At 39.3% G+C, this 17,000-nt stretch overlaps 1 protein-coding gene across 1 annotated transcript in view; it reads left to right on the top strand.

Annotated features, from left to right (window-relative positions):
• Window positions 1-15,194, top strand: part of asah2 (N-acylsphingosine amidohydrolase 2) — a 73,658-nt gene extending 58,464 nt beyond the window's left edge. Inside the window, exons 17-21 of the mRNA XM_028793419.2 lie at window positions 1,753-1,848; window positions 5,752-5,904; window positions 10,388-10,447; window positions 13,543-13,625; window positions 14,313-15,194. Of these exons, the coding sequence (XP_028649252.2) occupies window positions 1,753-1,848; window positions 5,752-5,904; window positions 10,388-10,447; window positions 13,543-13,625; window positions 14,313-14,496 (576 nt within the window). The 3' untranslated portion in view covers window positions 14,497-15,194. The remainder of the gene's footprint in view (window positions 1-1,752; window positions 1,849-5,751; window positions 5,905-10,387; window positions 10,448-13,542; window positions 13,626-14,312) is intronic.
• Window positions 15,195-17,000: the final 1,806 nt, after the last annotated feature.

Genomic DNA, 17,000 nt, shown 5'->3' with positions numbered 1-17,000 from the left:
GGTATAAACGAGACTTTGGATCACTTTGTAACGGAGTTAAAATTGCTGTAGCGAGAAACTTTTAAGTGCCGGTTCTTAGCTAACATTAAATAGTTCATAGACCTACAAAAGGTTGTCATTGATTTGAGGCAAGATTGCTTTTCTCCTGTACAACTATACGTTAACCTACAGTGGCTATAAAAAGTATTCACCCCCTGAGAGGTTTTCACATTTGTAACAATAAAATGTGAAAACCTCCCAGGGGGTGAATACTTTTTATAGCCACTGTAGGTTAAATGTTCTGGGTGCTACATGTATATTATTATTATTGTTATTATTATGCTTGTGGTGTGTCTACAAAGCATGGAGCACTTATGACTTGTGCACAGTTGTACATATGGTGCCTCCTGCTATGTTAACATTAAAGAGCATGATCTAAGAAGTAAAAAGTGCAGCCTTTAAATAAATGTGACACTAGAAAACACAGCCCTTTACAAAACAATGTAGTCAAAAAGGAAATGGAAGAGCGCAGTTTGCAATACATCCATGTAATGCAATCAAAAAAAAGAGTAAGTCAAGTGATTGCTCAAATATTTTAATGCTGTCATTAATCAATTGTTGTTTTTTATGGCAGTCAAAAAAAAATTAAATAAATAATGCGGCCAATAGCTGATACATTGTTTGTTGTCAGTCCTAACTTGACACATTTGGGGTGCCTGTGGAATGCTTCGGGAAGGAGTAGATGGTCAAAGAATAATATGTAGGACTAAACTCTGCCACCCACCCTTTAAAGTTAAAGCAACAATGTAATACTGCTGACCTTAATCTTTATCTTTCATTACACCTCTGGTTGACATTTAAAAGTCTCCTTCAAATAAAGATTTTAAAGTTCTTGTAACACATCAGAAGAAAAATTAGAAATATGGCAGCAGTTTAACACAGTATTTTAATGAGAAAGAAATCCAGCTTTTCTTGCTGTGATAAATGCTTACAAGGGTTAAAACTAACCAGAACATTACAAGGACGCCAAATCTTAAAATGACAAAAACAAACAATTTCCATACTGAAACAAGGAAAGCAGAAACTGGGAAATAACATCTTGCTTAATGAAGGCAGGAGTCTACTGTAGTTGAAAGCTGAAGTTGGTTGGGTTGAATCACTGCGGTTACAGGGGTCCATAGGTCTGAACTTGAGAACCATTGATTTAAGCATTTTTTTAAATTAATTAGCACATGAATGAACCTTTTACACAGAAGTAGCAGCTCTGCTTTATATTCAGTGTCTCTTGTACCTGTGTCTGTATACTGCCACTAAATGTTAGGAGTTGGATACGACAGAGGGAACAAACTGCACAGGCAAAGGTGAATTAAAAAGAAAACAGTATAAAAAAAGTTAAAACCTTTAAAGATATGGAAAAAATAAAAATATCTGAATTTCATCAAAATGTTAATATCATACCAGCACACTTTTCCAAATGCACAATAACAGAAGGAAAAAAGGCCAGCCAGTTACACAGTTATTTCAATTAGAGACAACGCTGATCCACTGACTTGTGAATTTTGGCTGAATTGAAAACTTGCAGCCATGCAGGCACACTAGAGCTAAACTTAAGGATGATTAAGATTAAGAATTACTGTAGACAACTTTGATGTCTTTTCTAACTTCTAGTACCTAATATATGAAGCACATGTTGTTGTTTTAATCTAGTTTTATTTAATTTCATCATTTTGTGATGTACTTCCTCCATCTGAGATGCATGTTTGTTTGCTGCAGGTACAGAGATATGAGGGGGCATCAACAATATATGGACCCCACACACTTTCTGCTTATATTCAGCTCTTCAGAGGCCTGGCCAGAGCAATTGCTACTGTGAGTCTGACCTGTCATATCCTTCCTTTACTCTGTGAGGGGGCAACAACACTCTAAGAGTTTACTGTTCTTTTGTTCACTCTGGTATTTGTCACACTGTATAAATGAAATAATTAATTTCTGCAGCTTTTTGAAAAACACTGGTTAAAATACATATTCTATTATGCAAATGCACACAAGTGATTACAGTAGAAATAACAGTTTATTGACTTTTATGGATTGTTGCTTGATTTGCTGTCAAACTCACCCCTTATGTTATTCTGTATTTGTTTTAATTAAATAGAAAAATACAGTAATGTATTCTTTTTAAAATATATATTTTGTGATCTTCTTTAGCACAGACAAACAGGGGCAAACTTAGTGAGGAGGGGGTTCCTGGACTTGAATCATTGTTTGGGCCCCATGTGACTATACTGAGGGAACCGCAGTAAAAACTAGAAAGTAATGTCAGAGCTTAGAAATAGAGGAGAGTTGAATAGCCACTACACAAGAACAGCAAGTATTGCAAGAGTATGTAATACGTGTATGGAAAGCCAAAAACAAAATTCTGAAACAACATTATAGATTATAAGCTACTGTATATACTATATATAGCTATATAGTCTATACAGTACATATTGTAATAATGACAAGCACAAGGTCATAAAGGTTTGGGGTTTGTGGCCCCATATGCTGTAACAAAAAGCAAGGTCAAATATTTCATAGAAATTATAAGACAACAAAGGACGGGTAGACGGACAATTTAAGGAGCCGGAATGGAAATTAGGAACGGGGAATGCTTGGAGGGCGGCACGGTGGCGCAGTGGGTAGCGCTGCTGCCTCGCAGTTGGGTGACCTGGGGACCTGGGTTCGCTTCCCGGGTCCTCCCTGCGTGGAGTTTGCATGTTCTTCCCGTGTCTGCGTGGGTTTCCTCCAGGCGCTCCGGTTTCCTCCCACAGTCCAAAGACATGCAGGTTAGGTGAATTGGTGATTCTAAATTAGCCCTAGTGTGTGCTTGGTGTGTGGGTGTGTTTGTGTGTGTCCTGCGGTGGGTTGGCACCCTGCCCGGGATTGCTTCCTGCCTTGTGCCCTGTGTTGGCTGGGATTGGCTCCAGCAGACCCCCGTGACCCTGTGTTCGGATTCAGCGGGTTGGAAAATGGATGGATGGATGGATGGAATGCTGGGAAGATGTGGCAGTGGATGGGTAGTCAACGTCATCAGAAGGGGACCAGAGGACAGAAAGGGACCCGGAAGTGTTGTTCTTGTAGCTATCTGGGAAGGATTATGGTGGCGGCGCTTCATCTTTTCTATGGAAAGAGAGAGAGAGAGAGAGGTTAGTACCCCGCCATTGTCCCCTGGCATGACTTGTCGCGATGCGTGTTGGGTCCTTAAGTTGCTCCCCATGCGCTCGTGCGTGACAATATATATATATATATATATATATATTAGGGGTTGCTGTTGCCCCTTTAAACCCAACAGACAGACGCTCTGGACACAGGTTAAAAACAACAAGAAGATCTTTTAATTATTTTCTTTCTGTTATAGTGCCATCAAGCACCTCCACCACAATAAACAAACAATTCAACAACAATAATAATAATAATAAACAACACAAATCTCTTCTCCACATCTTCCAGCAAGCTCTGTCCTACTTCCCCAGACTCCTGGCTTACTTGCTGGGTCTTCTGCAGTCCTTTATATAGATCTTGACCTGGAAGTGCTTCTACTCTTCCGTCCATGTGACTTGCCAGCACTTCTGGGTCAGACAGAGAATTAAAGTTCTTTAATCAGCGCGGAAGTACTTCAGGGATTCCGTTGTCGTAATCCATTAGTAATTCCGGTCTAGGTGATAATTTGTTCTCCCACCATCGTCCCACAGCATCCCCTGGTGGCACCCACGGTACTCAGTGGGCTGTGCTGCCGAACTCAAAGTCTCATAGTGCCCTGCGGGAATCCAGGGCACCGCTGCAGTCCAGGGGAGCTGCCATCCAGCATCTTGGGGGCGGCAGTGTCTTACAAAAGCTGCCTTCCCCATCCTTCCATCTCAGGAGTGTCACTATACAGTATATATATATATATATATATATATATATATATATATATATATATATATATATATATATATATATATATACAGTGATCCCTCGCTATATCGCGCTTCGCCTTTCGCGGCTTCACTCCATCGCGGATTTTATATGTAAGCATATTTAAATATATATCGCGGATTTTTCGCTGCTTCGCGGGTTTCTGCGGACAATAGGTCTTTTAATTTCTGGTACATGCTTCCTCAGTTGGTTTGCCCAGTTGATTTCATACAAGGGACGCTATTGGCAGATGGCTGAGAAGCTACCCAACTTACTTTCTCTCTCCCTCTCTCTCTCTCTCTCTCTTGCGCTGACGTAGGGGGGTGTGAGCAGGGGGGCTGTGTGCAGCTGCTTCCTGAAGGACAGGCTGCACGGAGCTTCGCATACTTAAAAGCTCAAAGGGCACGTATTGATTTTTTTTATCTGTCTCTCTCTATCTCTCTCTATCTCTCTCTCTCTCTCTCTTCCTGCTCCTGACAGAGGGGGTGTGAGCTGCCGCCTTCAACAGCTTTGTACCGGCGGTGCTTCGCATACTTAAAAGCCGTATTGATTTTTTTTTTGACTGCTTGCTTTGCACTCCTTTGAAAAGGAAGATATGTTTGCATTCTTTTAATTGTGAGACAGAACTGTCATCTCTGTCTTGTCATGGAGCAGTTTAAACTTTTGAAAAAGAGACAAATGTTTGTTTGCAGTGTTTGAATAACGTTCCTGTCTCTCTACAACCTCCTGTGTTTCTGCGCAAATCTGTGACCCAAGCATGACATTCTAAAAATAACCATATAAACATATGGTTTCTACTTCGCGGATTTTCCTATTTCGCGGGTGGCTCTGGAACGCAACCCCCGCGATGGAGGAGGGATTACTGTATATATATATATATATATATATATATATATATATATATATATAGATATATATATTTACATATATATATATATATAGATATATATATATATATATATATATAGATATACTGTATTTATATATATATGTATATATATATACTGTATATATACACATACAGATAGAGAGACAGGAACAGACAGACAGAGTACGGTACGGCAAAGCTTAAAATTATACTTGACAATACAACACAAGAACAGCAAGTACAGTAATTCCTCAACAGAGACAGCACGCCAAGCCCAGTGTTGAAAGCAAACACAAACTTGTGCCATGCTACCAACAGTTAACATGTTGTTCAGTAGAGACACTGCTAACTCTGTAAATGGAAGAGATATTTATTGCTTAACTGCAAAATTACCTTTTCAAAGCATAAGTGATTTATCAAAATCGTTGTCCTTGTTGGCTTGCTATTTCAAGTTGGAAACATCTCCTCATTCCATTTCCATTCAAAACTTCTGCCATTCAGTGTAGTCCGAATATTAGACCTCTTTAACAGTAACTTTTGAGGTTTTGTCTTTACCAAGCATACCTTTCAGCCTTCTTCCTTAAAAAATAATTTTATAATATCCAGTCTAATACAGTATTGCATAGGAGTTGCAGTGTGCTTTGTCTGTGACCTCAACTACCAGCTAAAAATTAAACACTGGTTTCTTATTTTACATAGAACATAGTATATAATTCATTGAAAAATCAAGCCTGGGCACTGGGGTTCCAGGTTATTGAAAAGGTGGGACTAGAGACACCTGAAAGAGGGGTCCTGAATGGTATTTGTTTTTTAATTGTTTGCAGTATTTTACAAAATGAATATGTTGTCCTGCTTGCTATTCATGCTGCCGTAAAGTGGACTCTGTGTTATAACAGCTCAACTGGCTAACTTATATTGCAGATATCATGCTTAATAGATGTACTTGATGCTGTCTTTGGTTTCTTTTGCAGAACACAGTTAATCACTTGCCCAAAGGGCCACAGCCTCCATTCTTTTGTGACAAACAGCTGTTCACCCTGATGTTTAGTAACCAGCCTGATAAGAAACCCACTAACACTTCTTTTGGAGATGTTCTAATGCAAGTGCGGCCATCGTACAGAGTGGTAAGGAACATATTTTATATATACTGTATCTCTGTCAAGAAAGAAGACTTCCAACAACGTTCTGTGTGCACTGTAAGAACTGATACTGATATGTGGTGTGATTGTTTTGTGTTAATATTATAACAAGATTACAACATGCAACGTTTCGTTTCTGAAAAAGTGCACACTGTTTCTTATTACTGTGTAGTACTAGGGTGTTGTACCGTGTTAGCCATTATGAATGTAGAGAAAAGCCAAGCAAAATGACACCTTTTATTGGCTAACTAGAAAGATTACAATATGCAAGCTTTCGAGGCAACTCAGGCCCCTTCTTCAGGCAAGATGTAATCTTATTACTGTGTATTAATAGAAAACTAAACAATTATTGTTTATTTGAAGAATTGTGAAGAACACATTCCCAGTAGACAGACCAGGAAAACCTAAGTAGGTAGTGAGGTTTTACTAGGATTGACCAGTGGATAGCTCTGTGGAGGATGAGTTCAGCTCTCAAATTTGTAATACAGGCTACTGCAAGGAGCTGTGGCATTAAAGATTTTGGTGTCTGTTAAAGCATAACTCTAGGACCAGTAGAGAAGCTATCATGATGAGGAAGAAGGCCTTCCATACAATGTTAATTGGAGGGTTTCCAGATTTGATCTGAAAGTTAATAGTATGTCAAAAACGCAGCAGCTATAGCAGGGCTTATCCAGGACAAACGAGGTAGATTTTGCGCTGGCTGGAGAACAGTAAATAAACTTTTTGTGATTGCATAGATATTTGAGGGGGTCGCAGGAATTTGCCAAATATGTCTGCATTTGCTTGTGGATTTAGAAACTAGTGTGCTTACACATTCCTCAATAACCTGGTTTTCACAGAAGCTTGGTTTGTAAAATGTCATGTAAATCCTTACTCCAGCTAGAGAAATCGGGTTTCTGGCCTCTGAGAAACCTGGTTAACCAGAGGTAGATTTCTCCAAGAATAACCTGAGTATGTGGCCTTGTAAACCCTTAACTGGGTTACTGGTAACCTGGTTAATTTTGTAGTCTGAGCATGTCCGTTGTACTCTGTTAGCCTGCGCATGTATTTGCATTGCACACGCTTTCAGCAGCCACGGGTAGAAGCATCCACAAAATACATTTTCAGGAGCAAATGTTCAAGTGATTGCATTATTCTTTCTTCTAACTAAAATTCTGTCTCAATACTTCAGAAATTGCTAAATTTATGTTGAAGAGCTGAATGTACAGTACTAAACTCAGATGCACAACCTCAGGAACAGTGTACGGAGTAACACGTTAAAAGTAATGTATGTTACGTAGACAGATTACTTTTTAAAGTAATGAGTAGCCAAACACGATACTTATCCTATTGAAGTAAGACAAGAAGCACATGTACTGGGTTGTTTGCAGGGCTCAATCACACAGCCAAGCAGAAAAGAGTTTGCTGCATGCAATCTGGTAACAGAAACCTATAAATAAAATGTCAATTTGTCTAAACATATTTGTAAAACACAAGAAAATTATCACAGGCATCATGCTTATTTACGGATTTATGGTGGTTCATGATGACGTTTAACTCTTTTTTGTGCAGTTTTTAGGACGTCAGAGCATCTTGACAAAGGAGAACTCCAGAAGATTACTTTAGCATGTAAATGAGAATTTTTAAGAAATCATGTTTCTGCCTTAACCGGGTCACACACCTTAATCTAATTGTGATTGTGCATGTAAACGCACTGACCAGGTACTCTGTTATATCTTGTAGGAGGTCCTTTGAGAGCATGAGGTTCAATGGCCACTGCAGTCAGTCCTTGTGTCCCTGTAATTATGTTTTGTATGCATGCTTGTCACCAAACAATCTTCTTCTTCTTCTTCTTTTGGCTGCTCCCGTTAGGGGTTGCCACAGCGGATCATCTTCTTCCATATCTTTCTGTCCTCTGCATCTTGTTCTGTTACACCCATCACCTGCATGTCCTCTCTCACCACATCCATAAACATTCGCTTAGGCCTTCCTCTTTTCCTCTTCCCTGGCAGCTCTATCCTTAGCATCCTTCTCCCAATATACCCAGCATCTCTCTTCTGCACATGTCCAAACCAACACAATCTCGCCTCTCTGACTTTGTCTCCCAACCGTCCAACTTGAGCTGACCCTCTAATGTACTCATTTCTAATCCTGTCCATCCCCGTCACACCCAGTACAAATCTTAGCATCTTTAACTCTGCCACAACCAGCTCTGTCTCCTGCTTTCTGGTCAGTGCCACCGTCTCCAACCCATATAACATAGCTGGTCTCACTACCATCCTGTAGACCTTCCCTTTCACTCTTGCTGATACCCATCTGTCACAAATTACTCCTGACAGTCTTCTCCACCCTGCCTGTACTCTCTTTTTCACCTCTCTTCCACAATCCCCATTACTCTGTACTGTTGATCCCAAGTATTTAAACTCATCCACCTTCGCCAACTCTACTCCTTGCATCCTCACCATTCCACTGACCTCCCTCTCATTTACACACATGTATTCTGTCTTGTTCTTACTGACCTTCATTCCTCTCCTCTCTAGACCATATCTCCACCTCTCCAGGGTCTCCTCAACCTGCTCCCTACTATCGCTACAGATCACAATGTCATCAGCAAACATCATAGTACACGGGGACTCCTGTCTAATCTCGTCTGTCAATCTGTCCATCACCATTGCAAATAAGAAAGGGCTCAGAGCCGATTCCTGATGTAATCCCACCTCCACCTTGAATGCATCCGTCACTTCTACTGCAGACCTCACCACAGTCACACTTCCCTCGTACATATCCTGTACAACTCTTATGTACTTCTCTGCCACTCCCGACTTCCTCATACAATACCACAGCTTCTCTCGAGGCACCATGTCATATGCTTTCTCCAGGTCCACAAAGACGCAATGCAACTCCTTCTGGCCTTCTCTAAACTTCTCCATCAACATCCTCAGAGCAAACATTACATCTGTAATTTTTCAAGTCATAGTTATTTTTTATTCTCATGGTACAGATTAGTATACCATGAGGAACTATGTTGTTAAGTGAAGCTTTTTAATTTTTTTTTTAAATAATTAAAAAAAATATCATGCCTTCTCTTCAAAATGGAGTCTGCAGGGCACTGGTCCAAATGTGAAAACAAAAGCTTTAAAAAGTTACCAAATTTGTCTATTTTTAATCAGAAAAGTTTTACATTTCTGAGATATGTTTATGACAACAAAGTATTCCTAGCAATACGTTTTATTACATATTCTTGGCACTATATATCCTGAGGTAAAAACAGTTTCCTATTCCATGTCTGTTCATAGTGACTGTTGTTGCTGGAGTTTTCTTATATATAAGCAACTAAAATAAACAAATACACTCATGTGTCTGTTTAGCACAACCTTGCCTTTTTACTAAAATGGTCAGAAAATGCCTGAATCTGGGATGTGAAAAATAAAATGAAAAAGTTAAGTGTTTATGGTTTCCATTGACATCCTTATGGTAATCGTGATGCTCTGAAGTTATTACCTGTAGCGCTAAAATTGCATTTAAACATCTCAATTGAAATTCTTTTGAGGTTTCTGGTGCTCACTTTTCCCAGAAAGACTATTTGCAGCCTGGAGAAAAAGGGGGAAAAAAACATTCTTGATTGCTTACTGCAGTTCCAAACATTTTCTTGATTATTCATTGTTCTGAAACTAAAAAAAGGCAGGATGAAAAATAGAGCCAGGTAGCATTTTCAATGGTTAATGTTGTTTACTAGGAAATTGTCTACTATATAGAAGTGTAGCTTTGATTTAAGATGGCACAGTAGTGCAGTTACTGATGCTGCTGCTTCAGAGATACTACATTTTGGATTTAAATCTCATGTCTGGGCCTTGTCCATGTTGAGTTTGCATGTTCTTGCCTCCAAATATGATGTCATAGTCCTTTCTTGGAAGAGAGTGACTTGTTCTCTTCAGGTATGGGATGAGCATCTGCCAGAAGTGTAAGAGTTCATTTATATCATAGCCTTGTTCATAAGTGGTAAATAGGTGCTTGTGAGATTGACAAACAAATTGAAGCAACAGTACCAGTTTTGTGGAGGGTGTACTGGACCATGTTTGAGAAGGGTTAGTTACATCCTCAGGTGAAGCTTTAACTTTACAAGTGAGTCTATAGCCACAGTCTCACCTGAGGTAATGAGCTCCGGATGTTGGCTGAAAGAGCCTTTGAAATTACTTTCCTACATGGGGTTGCTGGGAGTCGCACTTTGTAGAAGTTCAGCAATACTTACACAACCTTGGTGTAGGAATGCTGCTTCTTCCAAGTGATTAGAGCCTATTGAGGTAGTTTGGGCATGTCGTTAGTATGCCCCCCTTGGTGCCTTCTATATGATGTGTGCTTGACACTGCCCTCTGGAAGAAAACTCAAGGTAAGGTCAGGGCATGCTGAAAGGATTATACAGTATATATGATGATGAAATTTGTGAATATGTGAATTTTAAGTACTTTTTTTTTGTTTTTTTTTTAAAAAGGGAGAAGTGGCCGATGTGACGTTTGTCAGTGGCAACCCCAGAAATTCTGTAACAAGAATGGTAAGAGAAAACAGTACACTTTCTGAGCAAATAGTATGTTCCTCTTAATAATGAAAATGCTGCTGGCTTTCAAATTATACAAGGAATAGTTATTTTATTTGTCTGTGTTAATTGAGGAACCCCCATTCAGAGAAGAAATGAGACAGTAGGTGACCCTAACATTAATGGCATTGCAAAAATTGCAGGAATACACAGATACGAAATATGATATATCTGGCATCTAGCCACTTTAGACACCTATTGAGATGGCCCTGAGAGCCTCCAAATGTAAATAATTTCTGTTTGAGGCTCTCTGCTTAACACTTGTAATCCTTTTATTATTAACAGGACATGTAGATTGGCCTGCATTCTTAGTAGGTTGCCTAGGGTTTTTAAAGATTGTATTTCTTTTCTTCTAATGCTTTTACCTTCCCTGGCACTCTTGCACCTTAAGTGCTCTTAGTCATAAATGTACCTGAATGCCTGTATGAATAATAATTACGTATCTCAATAATTATGTTGCATTAATTCCTAGCTCTTGTGACATTTTCCTTATTACCATGTTCATTACTTTCTATAGCAGATGTCCATCTCTCCATCTATCTACAAGTGCTTAGTCCAATCCAGATACATGGGAAGCTGCCCTGAAAGCATCATGTTCAGAGCAGGACAAGGTGCAGATTCACCCCAGGACACACTCACACTCACACTCACGCACCCCTACAATTCCTTATAATAGGCCAATGTACAGTCATTGGGCCCATTTAATGTATGCATTTTGTCTATTCTTTTGTGTATTCAGCAGGCTGTTCAGCAGAATCACATCATTTATTAGGCAGGTTTTTGCTTTAAGATGGAACTTCCTGACTTTCTGAGTTGGGTTGTGTGAATTACGTGGTGGCAGATTACAAAAAAAATAACATTTTAATGATCATCTTGGGATTGCTAAAATGAAGAACAGTAGAAAGCAGTAATTCCTCATAATAAATCAGAATTTCTTGGTATAGGTGAAGGACTTATTTATTTGAGTTTTATTTTGAGTAGACCAATTTAAAAGGTAGAAGTAGAAACAGTAGAAACATTTCTGAAGCAAAGTATTTGTTCCTGGCAATTGTGTATACTGGAAAAGCATGTATCATGAAATGGCTCCAGACAACGTTTCTGTGTCTTTCTACTATTATATATTCAGTTCCACAAACAGAACAGAGTGCTGCTACACAAAAATCACACTAAACAAGGTGAGACACAGAAGAAGATACATGAGGTGATAGTACAGGAGATGCATGTCTCTCTCTGTCTCAGACTACTCTATGCAGTGATGAAGGTGAGGTGGTCGAAGTATGGAAGGCACACATCTCCCTTATTCTTGGGCTACTTAATGCAAGGGTGAATAAGACAGAGTACAGACAGCAGTACATTCCTCTTTCTCCTTTACTGCTGTGGATGAGACAATGGAAAAGTATATTGGTAGCACGTGGCACTCGTTGTTGTGCTACCATGCATCATGGCAATGTGAGAGAATGAGAATGCAGCAGACACGTAACTACCTCTTTCACAGTAAATGTGACAGAGTGAGACTATGAGAGGCCATTCCTATGCAAAGTTTGAAAAAAGAGCATAGCCACTTTTAATTTTGCATTATTCACTGATCTTGCCTTTGCTCATGATGTTGTGATCTTCGTGGAGTTAATGGAGGCCCTGATCAGGGCTCTCGAGAGAATGAGCGAGTAGTTTCAGTGTCTGGGCTTCTGAGTGTCCTGGATAAAAACCAAGATCCAGGCCTTTAATGAGCTCTTGGGCACAGTCATCAGCAGTGTGTCTGTCTGTGGAGAGAGTGTTGACCTTGTCGAGATATTTACTTACCTCGGCAGTGATATTCTTGTCTCTGGTGACTCTTCCTATGAAGTCAGTAGATGGATTAGGGGTGTGTGGTCCTCCCTCTATGCAATAAAGGATGAAGGTCCAAGTCCTGGTGCTTCCTGTCTTGCTATATGGTTGCGAGACATGGACACTATCCAGTGACCTGAGATGAAGACTGGACTCCTTTGGTACTGTGTCTCTTTGGAGAATCCTTGGGTAGCACTTTTTTGAGTTTGTGTCGAATGAGCGGTTGCTCATAGAGTCCTGAATGAGGCACATTACCTGCATTGTGAGGGAGTGTCAGTTACGGCACTACGGCCATGTGGCGCGTTTCCCCGATGGTTATCCAGGTCGTAGGATCCTCATTGTTGGGGATCTGAGTGGCTGGACCAGACCAAGGGAGCGTCCGCATAACACCTGGCTGTGGCAGATAGAGGGTCATTTCTGGAGGGTGGGACTGGACCCCGTGTCTGTCTGGAGAGTTGCCAACCGGGATCCTGAGCTGTTTCGTCGTATGTTGGGTGTAGCATCATGCCATACCACTGCATGCTCCCCAACTTGAGACTGTTTGCATGAAGATGAATTTGCATACATTGAGGTTCTACTGTAAACTATTAACTCTATATAGAGTTTGTCTTGCAAAATAATACCCAGAGTCCCCTTCCCATCTATAACCACCTATTGTATCTCCACTCTCCCCTATAGACACCAGCCTATTTCCTAAGCCCCTATATCCACCCACACCTACATTCACGTATGTCTTGAAACTTCAGCAGCACAGCTGAGTATTAGGAAAGAGAAACGGAGGAGTCATCGACTAAAAGAAACCACTTGTCTTATGTATGGTTTGGAAAAGAATCTAAACCCTTTTTCTTTTTGTACATTGCTTAATTTTGTTTTTCTTGAATGACCACAGTGATTGCAGTAATTGCCATTGTTACCATACATGCTTTACGCTAGTTTTTTAGATTTGTTACTACTCTTTAAAAAACATTATATTATAATATTTCTGAAGCATTGAAATGAGTTTGGTTAGGTGTACGCCGAGAGCGGTTTTACTAAATACAGTGTAACTTTATTCAAAGTGGACTGACACTAACCAAATATTCACAAAATGGCTGAATACAAATCACATACCCTGATCTCCATTTCTGTGACACTTGCCTCAGAGTTCTTCAATAGCATTTTCAGCTGAGAAACACTGAAAGAAAGAAATATGATAAAAAGTGATATGGTTATTTGTGCTTGTATTTCAGAAAACATTCCTTACAATTGAGAAGTATGATAATGCAACAGACAAATGGGAGGTAGTTCACAATGATGCATCATGGGAAACAAGGTAAAATATTACCAACATATTACAGTGTCTTTGCACTCCTATTGTAACAGACCAGACTGTGGGTTGGGGTAAGAATGTCTCCACTCAGTAATCATTGCTAATAAAACGCTGGACAAGACGAGAGTTCCTTTAGTTCTGCCTGGCGGGGATTTAACACAACCAGTGACTGCGGCCATTAAACCCTCAGGACATGTTGTTTGGGATACAAGGTCAAAAATTAATATATAAAATATATTTTACATTCCACATTCTCAGACCTGATCATTTATACATATTATAAAAAGGTATAACATTGCTTATAGGTAAATCATTCATGGATCTTTCCTTTTTGCTTATTCTAGTAATTATACTAAAATGAGCAATATTCATTTATGAAAACTGAAAAAAGGCTCCCGCATGTACCTGTCAGTAAAAATAGAAGATTTTAATTCTTGTGTGTGATGTACAGTGTAATGGTGTCACTAAGTATTATAGAAGAAAACTGCATGAGGATATTGGCAAAATGAAACCAATGCCTCTACAATTTTATTTTATTTAAAAGGAAATCAAGGCCATGTAAAATATTTTTAATTTCTCAAAGTGAAATTGATATCACTACGAAAAAAAAAATGAATAAATCGTGTCCAGATATTTCATAACGGTGTGCTTAATGAACTAAATCCTTCTACTTGATTTCTTCACCTACAGATTTCACTGGAAAAAAGAGAAAGTGGGCAGAAGCAACGCTACCATTGAGTGGCACATTCCACATTCCACTCTGCCTGGCATTTACAAAATACGACACTTCGGCCATTACAAAGAGCTTGTGGCTCTAAAACCTGTTGTTAAACCTTATGAGGGATCATCTGATATATTTAAGGTTGACAAATGAAAACATTTCTTTTTTCTGCTGCTGAGCAGTCCTATTCCTTTGGTTCAGTATTCAACATGGACATTTTCGAAATCTCTGCTGGCTGGCAAGTCACTGGACTTCCTTACACCTGACAATAACCATTTTCTATGATGTGATAGCAATCAGATAGCACTTGACCACAGTAAAAACCAGCAGTACATGTACTTGTGATCAGATCATTCAGATCACATTTGAAGGTGGTCAAAAATGGAGAGCGGATCTTTATCCAGACACTGATGCAGACACTGGAGACACATATCCAGCTGAATAATATCCACTTTATGTTAATGGCAGATATGAAAAGTTTCATTGTGGATAGTTTAAGAAAAATAAATCCATTACAATTGGTTTTAGTGCAAATGATGTGCATGAGATTGATGTACAGGCTCTTCACATGTAGAGTACCTGAGTGAGACATTTTAGTTTAGTTTATGTTGGTATAGCGCCCTTCACTAAGCGTCATTTCCATGTAGGCTACAGCGGGCAGACAGTAACCCTTCTGTCTTCTGTCTTTACGCCTGTGCCAAATAAATGACTTAATTGTTATATGAGCAATGTTCATAACTAACCCTGGTGTGAGATTTTATAGGAAAATCCTGTTAAGGATATGACACATTTGTTATTTAGTCAAGAATGTACTAATTACTGCTTTATTAAATTACACCTCAAAGTACAAATGTTTTCTTTGTTTTCATTTTTCATTAATTTATTTCATTTTAACATTTTCCATTTTTATTTTATTCTTTCAGACATTTGTGAGTAAGAACATAAAATATTACTTCATTCATTTTTTTTCTGGCATATTCTAATACAGGGCTTTGGGGACATCAGAACCGACCACAAGACAAGAAGCCAATACTGGACATTACAGTGGTGCATAAAAGGCCACACTTTCCAACTCCCCACTTATTCATGCAATGGAAATATTGGGCTGGGCATTTTTTTTTTACCAGTTTGTTCACTTTAATTTGAGGTAAAACATAAGGATGGTAAAATGAAAATTTTTTTGTGGGAAAAACTCCGTTCTGTTTAATTTTCAATATCTTTTGATACAAAAATAGTGCATCGTCCTTAAATTCCAAAATGGCAATCAGCTATAATGCATCGAGTGCCTTTTCTCTTTCTACTTCTTATTTTTTTAGTAATAAATCTGGTTGAACAGAGTTGAAATCATTAGCATGTGAAAATAGGACAAAAGCCAGAGGTGACGAAAGCCTAAGTGTATAATATTTGTTGCGTTATGTGTGAGCATGCACATGTCGTAACTGTTCTGGCAACATGAGGTGTTCTTTTATCAATAATTTCAAACAAACATCCTCACCTATGGTTTGAGTGAGTATAGTTCACTGTGATTTGCCACTTTTAAATACCACAACCCCTTCAGAAACAGACGCACTCCATTGCCGAAAAATTCTACACTTCAAGGTGTGAACCCACCATAAATCAAGTAAACTCTTACTTTAAGAAAAATGAATTATGAAACTCTTTTATGGGTATGCCTCCATTTGAATATATACTGTATACTCAATCTAAATTCTTCCATCCATCCATTTTCCAACCCGCTGAATCCAAACACAGGGTCACTGGGGTCTGCTGGAGCCAATCCCAGCCAACACAGGGCACAAGGCAGGAACCAATCCCGGGCAGGGTGCCAACCCACCGCAGGACACACACAAACACACCCACACACCAAGCACACACTAGGGCCAATTTAGAATCACCAATCCACCTAACCTGCATGTCTTTGGACTGTGGGAGGAAACCGGAGCGCCCGGAGGAAACCCACGCAGACATGGGGAGAACATGCAAACTCCACGCAGGGAGGACCCCGGGAAGCGAACCCAGGTCCCCAGGTCTCCCAACTGTGAGGCAGCAGCGCTACCCACTGCACCACCGTGCCGCCCATCTAAATTCTTCACCTTCTGTATTCCCTGAACAATACTTGGTATTATTAGCGGACAAGAAAAGCGCTATATAAATGTAAAGAATTATTATTATTATTATTAACAGTTTCACAGAAAATTCAGGTTATCCTTAAGAAATCCTTAACCACACAAAGTCACACTGACGTGACTAACCTGTCACTCTTCATTCAAGTGACTGTCTAATTACATAGACATTTCAGTCAACCTAACATGGCATTCCCAAGATAATTTAAGCTCACTTTAACATTAGAAAGTCCTTTATGATACCTAAGTAGCTTCTTGGCTTTGTGTCTTTTCCCCTTGTTTTATTCTGAGCTATGTATAAAAGTGAGTTTTTTTTTAATTTCTTGATTCTAGAGGAATACTTGCTATTTTACTGACCAGGATTGTTAATGACAATCAACAAATGAATCACACCTTACTGGAGTTTGTAGTATATCAATCTCAAAATGAAATAAATTATTATTATTATTATTACATGATCATTTCTGAAAATTGTTTATGCCTATAGATTGAAGGCTAAGGCATTTAAACCACTTGGCTGCTGTCACGGGGTTT

The sequence above is a fragment of the Erpetoichthys calabaricus genome, chromosome 2, assembly GCF_900747795.2.
Source record: "Erpetoichthys calabaricus chromosome 2, fErpCal1.3, whole genome shotgun sequence".
Classification (NCBI taxonomy): Eukaryota; Metazoa; Chordata; class Cladistia; order Polypteriformes; family Polypteridae; genus Erpetoichthys; species Erpetoichthys calabaricus.
This window is presented reverse-complemented; position numbering and strand designations above follow the sequence as displayed.